General features: G+C 37.2%; 1 protein-coding gene across 1 annotated transcript; it reads right to left on the reverse strand.

Moving 5' to 3' along the window:
- Positions 1-5,247: 5,247 nt before the first annotated feature.
- Positions 5,248-6,387, reverse strand: LOC107572812 (interferon-induced very large GTPase 1-like). Its single transcript, XM_016259246.1, has one exon. The coding sequence runs from the start codon at positions 6,385-6,387 to the stop codon at positions 5,248-5,250; it is 1,140 nt and encodes a 379-aa protein (XP_016114732.1).
- Positions 6,388-7,251: the final 864 nt, after the last annotated feature.

The raw sequence follows: 7,251 nt of genomic DNA on the forward strand, positions 1-7,251 counted from the left end.
ACACTGACACTGAACTTATCAGTGATGTACCGACTGACTTCATCTCTGATGAAACTCTGGAAGTGCTCTCTGGGATTATGAATGTAGTTCATGTATTTGTCAGAATCCTCATCTTCTGCCAGTGTCTTCAGGATGTGTTTCTCCAGATTTGATCTGTTTCCATTCAGTGATTCACAGTTTGATCTCATTTCATCCGTCAGATCTCTGGCAGTCTTCTTGTAGACGCTCTGCTCAATGGGCTCTTTAAGTTTCTCACAGATGATCTTACTAAAAATGGCAGCTGATGCAGCGCCACGCAGGTGTTTTTTGGAAACGACTGTTCTTGTTTCTTCCTCTTAATGTATATTACAGGATCTTTGGCATCTCTGAAAATGCTGTATTGGTCAGTAATCATCTCGTTTGATCTCTTACAGATTGAAAGAACCAAATGCATGATACATTTTTTGTCTTGCACACATATTTCACTGGTCCTTCTTCATGTTCATCTACTCTTTCCTTGATGTACCCTGAGTTGTTTAATGCAGCTAATGTTGTAGCCCATCTTTGAAATGTTAAATGATTCATTTATTGTGTCTGTCTGCTGAACAACATCTGTGACTAATGATCTTATCTGGGCTTCATCCTTTCTTGATATAATGTAACCAAGTTTCTCTTTTGTTGATCTGAAGGAATCTTTAACAGGTCCTGTAAATCCACAAATTTTCATGCCCTGTGCATAATCTGAATAACTTGGCATAGAGAAAATATCGCTGCTCACCCTTAAGTAGTTTACAGGGAGACGTCCCTCAGATGTCACTGAGGATTATGTCATTATGTCAGTTTCTTTGATTGCAGGAGTCTTTGATTATCTTTTTCACACTCTGTTCCCAAAACAACCCTTACGGAAAAGAAGTTTATTCAAGTGTGCTATTAGTATACTTCTTTTAAACAAAAAAATAGGAAAGTATACTTTCAGTCTAATTGTATGTACTTCTCAGGCATGGACTTAATGTACTTCTCAGAAATATACTTAAAATGACATTTAAGTATACTTGACTTATACTTAGAAAAAGTCTAAATATATTTGAGCTATACTTGTGCTCCTAGAATCCGTGTTTTCATTGTTATACGGTAGGGGGCGCTAGTACACATCTTCTGGACAGAATTTCCAAAAAACACAAGAGAAGAAAAAACCGAAACAACAGATGCTTCCACATGTATTGTATACCACTTTATATAGCCTACATTATTGATTGCAACACATTTGACTTTTAAGCTGAGACCTTTAATCCTTTTGATTTCTCTACAGTTGATTCTTATAATTTTGATGTTGACCCAGATCTTAATTTTTTTCCATCATTGAATGCTTCAAACTTTTGTAGTTTCTATACTGAAAATCAGTTTAATGATTTATGTAGATCTTTGCCTTCTAATGTTTTTTTTCTACTTTTCATTTGAACATAAGAAGTCTATCTAGGAATTATGATAATTTTATTCTGTGTGAACTTGGATTATATAAAGCTTGTCATAGAAAAATAAATCTTGTTCATGTGTTTTATATTGTCTGTATTTAAAAGCTACGGAGATAAAGGAACCATTGCCTAAAGTGTTGAACATCAGTTCCTGCAGCTCATCTGAAGATGACACCAGTTCATCCAGTGAGGAAAAGAAGTTTAAAAAGAAGAGCCGTAGAGAGAAACATAGAACTGGATGAGGTAAGAGTAATGTTTATTATTAGAAATGGTACATCTCAATTTAAATACGGTTAAGTCCAATAACTAGTCTAGAACAAAAGAATCCAATGAAACAAATACATATATTTCAAATTTTCATATGAGCAATATATATGCAAGTGTTTGTCTTCTATCTCTGGTCTGACTCTTTTTCTAGCAAAACTTCTACCCTTTTACCTTACAACATCTTTCCACACCTTTTTTTAAATATGAGGTGTCAACAAACATTTCTGAAATAACATTGTTTCAAAATCCTTTAAATGAACTATAAATATTCAGCCCGTCTTCACAGAAATTGTGCATGCTATGTAATGAATCCTATGAACCCTGCTGTATCACATTTGATTTCTAAGGCCTCTAAACACTTTCCTGAAAATCCTGCTGTACACAATCTACTACATGCCTTCTGTTGTCTTATTGATAGTTTATACTTTTTAGCAAGTAAAGGGCCTTTTAGTATAATTGTAAAAAAAAAATTCCCCTTCCTTTTGAGAAAATCATGTTAAAATTATTCTGAATTGCCATTTTCTTCTTATTTTCTTACATTAAAAAAAAAAGAATATTTTTGTATTCTCAAACTTTTCTTAAGAATGTTCCTATCTTTTTTTCTTAAGAAAAGTAAATATGAAGTATGAGACGCTTAATGTCAGTCCTGTGTCTTGTGTTTTGTTCACCCTCGTGTTACCTTATGCCCATATTTGACTCATATTTGACTCCACGTCCAGCCCAAGGAGGGCTGTTGTGCTCCCGTCATACCCCGAGAGGGCCTCAGATTCAGAGTTTAGCCCACGGAGGACTCCTGTTCCTGAGGTTAGGCCACGGAGGGCTACTGTTCCTGAATTTAGCCCAGAGAAGGCCCCTGCTCCCACGTCAAACCCAGAGAGGGCTCCAGTCCCCGAATCCAACCCAGAGAGAGCTGCTGTTCCTTCGTCAAGCCCTGGGAGGGCCTCTAGACCCGAGATTCTCCCCGAGGATTTTTTTGGGGGGGACTATATGGCTCTGGCCTATAGAGACTACATGGCTCTGGCCATATAGTGGACATACCTTCCGGGAGGGGGGAGTAATGTCAGTCCTGTGTCCCTGTGTCTTGTGTTTTGTTCACCCTCATGTTTCCTTATGCTCATATTTGGTTTTGTTCCTGTTCCTGTCCTTATTGTTTCATTATTAGTTTATTCAGTTCCAGCTGTGTTTGATTAATTATATAGTTTACTCCCGATTAAGCCCTGTTTTGATTCCAGTCTAGTGTCCGGTATTGAACGTTGATGTTGTGTTTCCTGTGTGTCCTTGCCTTTTTTTTTTTTTTTTCATGTTGGATGATTAAAGACTGTTATTTTGAGTTTAACCCACGTCTCCTTGTTCTTCGTTTCGCCAGAGAAGGCAACCGTGACACTTATACATTAGCAAGTTTTTTCTAAGCGACTGTAAGCAGTTTTGATGTCAGTATTAGTTTTGCTATTTGAAAAAGAAATCTGATTAACTCACATTACTTCAACACTGTTACTGAGATTGAAAATTACTCATATTGTGTAAGATTTGGGTCATTTAAACCCACAGTGAGCAGCCAGAGATGACTGCGGCAAGGAACTAAAACTCCATCTTCAATGTTGTATTGTCTTTGCTCATTAAATTTTAATTTAGTCTATTGACTTTTTCTGTGCAGTCATAAAGTCAGAAAAAGTTATTAAACGCTACAAAGAAGTACTGAAGACTTTCAGAAAAGTGAGTCTGCAGCCTTCCATCAACATGGGTTGGACTGAGGAACTATTGCATCCACTGCTTCAATTGCAGAGCTTGCAATTGCAGATCCTGGTTTTTACCAAGAGATAAAAAAATCTAACAAGGAAACACTTCTTGATCTTTATTTTTTAACATAATTCAAATGTGCAATGCAATGATGTCTACTACTACAAAGCAAAAAATAGTAGAAATGAAACAAAATAATGAGCCTCTACCCTTGCAGTATAGCTATAATTGAGGCTTGGATGATGCTTAATATCTGATGTTTGCTTGTTTAAAGCAAACCTTTGCTTGTTTGTTTGTTTAAAGGTCTCTAATTTCACTGTTATTTTCTGTTTAGAATACAGAGGGAAAAAAAACAAACTCTAATGTGCAGAGTTTTCTTCTTATTAAGCCCTGTTCAGACTACACAATTTTTTTTGTCGGTTACGAGTCACTGTGACAGATTATGCAATTTTGATTCATAAAATCCTGTCGTGTCATGAACAAGAAACATGTCAGATTATACGATGCTACCTGACCATTCATCTCTGCCGTCATTAATGGCGTTCTGGCATCGATAGTGAGGGACAAGACAGAAGGTGCTATGAGCGTAAACAAACAATGGCTAGCAAACAGCGTGTTTTGCCCTGTCTTGTCATCAGAAAAGCCAAAAAAAGAAAGAAAACCTAAAAATGGACAAAAATCTGGATGGCATGGTATGTATGGACTCTCTAAGAGAACTGAGGTAAAATAGTTTTTATTTTACCTTTTTTCACTGTGTTGCGGTAGTCCCTCATCATAAATGCAGGAGTATTGTTGCCGTAGCTCCACGAACATTTTCCTTCATTGTAAAATTACACCTAGCAGGACCAATACCATTGTCTCCCTTTCGTTTCGGCATGTTTGAAAGCTTGTACAAAGGCACTTCTGTGCTCCTATTGGCCAGTGTCATAGCTGTGATGGAACTTATGTACAACGTAAAAACAATACATTAAACATGCTAGTCTTTCTGTGTTGACATCATAAAGCATCACAGAGGCGTCGTGCACTATGATACACTACACGAGATGAAACGATTGAATCGTGCATCCCGACGCCCATTGTCGTATACGAATCCCCATGACACCCTACGTCAAGCAGATCGTGGCAAAATTGGGTTAAAATCGTGTAGTCTGAACAGGGCTTACTCAGTGTTTGTGAATAGTGTTTCTAACTGTCACCTTGAAAGGTAATCGTCTTCTTTTTTTTTCAATCATCAAAAAGTTTACTATTTTTTAAATACAATATATGGCATATTCTGTTACAGGATGTTATTTGTAATTTGTAACTAAAACATATTTTTTTCAACCAGCATAAAAATTCTTACAAAAGTCTTTCTGTATTTGTGTCCTTATTTTGTGACCTATACATGGGTTGTTTAACTTGCTACATTTGCTATCCAGTTATCTGTATTTCTATTTCTATTTCTGTTTCTATTTAAATTATATTAAATTTCTATCATATAATTAACAGTCATTAACTTTATAGATCCTTTGTTTTTGGTTGATCATAAAGATTAAGCAGTCAAATATTAATAAATTGTAATACATCAAACATGAAACATATACATTAATTCATGTTGTTTTGAAGATAAGATCATTTCACACATACTTGTATAAGGAAATGAATCTTGTCTTTAAACCTCCTCTAGTGTATTTGATGAAGTTCTGCTCTTCTGAGGTGTAAATGACTCCAGAGACTCACTGATGAATATCAAAGAAACTCATTTCCAACTGTGGTCTGATAGATGTAAGAGTCTCATTCTTTACCTTTTCCTTTAAAGGTATTTATTCAGACTTTCAATAGCTTCCTGTTTTGAGTATTTTCTCCATTCATCTGGTATCTCAACATAACCCTCAATTTTTTTGTAGTATTTTTCCAGATCTTTCTGGAATCTGCACACAAACCACTTCCAGTAGGGCAGTACAGAGAGATCAGGGGTGATGCTCCAGTCTGCATAAACTCCTCCTGCTCTTCTGTAATCTCTCCAGAGAACTTTATCATCTGAGTCATTGGGATAAAAATATAGATTGCTGCTTGCTACTGCTGATGTGCAGATATGAGTAGACAAGTTCGATGTATATATTCCATTCAGACCAATACTACGATGGAAAGGAACACTGTGATCTCCATCATGGTTTTCTATGGTGTTGGTGCAGATGGCTGTACAGAATGGACACTGAACCCAACAACACTGACAGAAGTGATCAGTCAGAAGCTCATCTGGTCTGTCCTTACAGTCTAACTTTACTGGAAATGTCTCTGTGTTAAATCTACTGCTGATATCAGATATTATAGCAGGAAGTTTGTTTCTCAACACATCTTTTAGGAGGTTGAAATCATCAACATCATCATGTTTGACTCCACTGAGGTCTTTTTCAGAGAAGATCAGCTCTTCTGAGAGGTTCTGTGTGAAACTCTTCAACCACAAACTAGCATCTCCTCTGTTGACTTGAACATGTTCAGTGGATTCATGTGCTGCTTTCATGATCTTCTGCTGCAGGAGTTTAATGTTCTCCTTCATCTTGGGTAAAACACTGACACTGAACTTATCAGTGATGTACCGACTGACTTCATCTCTGATGAAACTCTTGAAGTGCTCTCTGGGATTATGAATGTAGTTCATGTATTTGTCAAAATCCTCATCTTCTGCCAGTATCTTCAGGATGTGTTTGTCCAGATTTGATCTGTTTCCATTCAGTGATTCACAGTTTGATCTCATTTCATCCGTCAGATCTCTGGCAGTCTTCTTGTAGACACTCTGCTCAATGGGCTCTTTCAGTTTTTGACAGATGATCTCACTAAAAATGGCAACAGATGTTGCTCCATGACAGTATTTCTGGAAAATACTATAGTACTCTTCTCTCTTCTCAACATATATTGCTTCCTTGAAATGTATGTGTTGGTCGGTGATCATCTTGTTTGATTTCTTACAGATGGAAAAAACCAAATCAATAAAGAATTCATTCTTGAACTCATAATTCACTGGTCCTTCCTGATGTTCTGTTACTCTCTTGTTGATGTAATCTATGAGTTTTTGAGTGCAGCTGATGTTGTATCCCATCTTTGAAATGTTAAATGACTGAATCATTTTGTCTGTCTGCTGGTCAACATCTGTGACTAATGATCTTATTTGAGCTTCTTTCTCTAGAGACAGAGTTTGACCATATCCACAAAATTGTTTAACTCTTCTGCAAGCACACATTACAGTCCCGTTAAAACAACTTGTTGTGGACTTTTTGAAAACATATGTAGAAAAACTCGACACAGAGAAAATGTCGATGGACTCACTGTCCTTTTTAAAGTGGTCAGCAGGGAGACTGAGGATTTTTATCACATCTCTCATTCTGCAGTCGTCTCCTTCCCTCCATGTTTTTCTCTCTAGCTGTGATGTCTGAAACGTTCTGATGCACAAACACACAGCTGGGATTCAGTCTGACCTTCTTCATCCTCATGAAGGCCTGAACAACAATCTGAAGAATCTCCTGCATCTCAGCAGGGTTTTCTCCAAAGATGTTGATCAACGTCAAATTTGCAAGACCAACAGCAAATGTGGCCAATTCATTGTCATGATGTCTTGTTGATCTTCCAGCCAGTTCTAGAGCACGAAGACCTTCAGTATCAACAACCAGAATAAAGTCAAAGTTCATCTGTGTTTTCATCTCGTCTGAGACTCTGATCAGCTGCATGAAAGCTCCTCTGGTGCACCTGCCAGCACTGACGGCAAACTGGAGTCCAAACATGGCATTCAGCATGGTGGATTTCCCAGAGCTCTGAATCC

Source organism: Sinocyclocheilus grahami, unplaced genomic scaffold (assembly GCF_001515645.1).
Source record: "Sinocyclocheilus grahami isolate Dianchi unplaced genomic scaffold, SAMN03320097.WGS_v1.1 scaffold1815.1, whole genome shotgun sequence".
Taxonomy (NCBI): Eukaryota; Metazoa; Chordata; class Actinopteri; order Cypriniformes; family Cyprinidae; genus Sinocyclocheilus; species Sinocyclocheilus grahami.

Excerpts from the sequence above, each read along its gene's own strand:
- LOC107572812 (XM_016259246.1), bottom strand. The coding sequence starts at position 6,387 with ATGATCACCGACCAACACATACATTTCAAGGAAGCAATATATGTTGAG.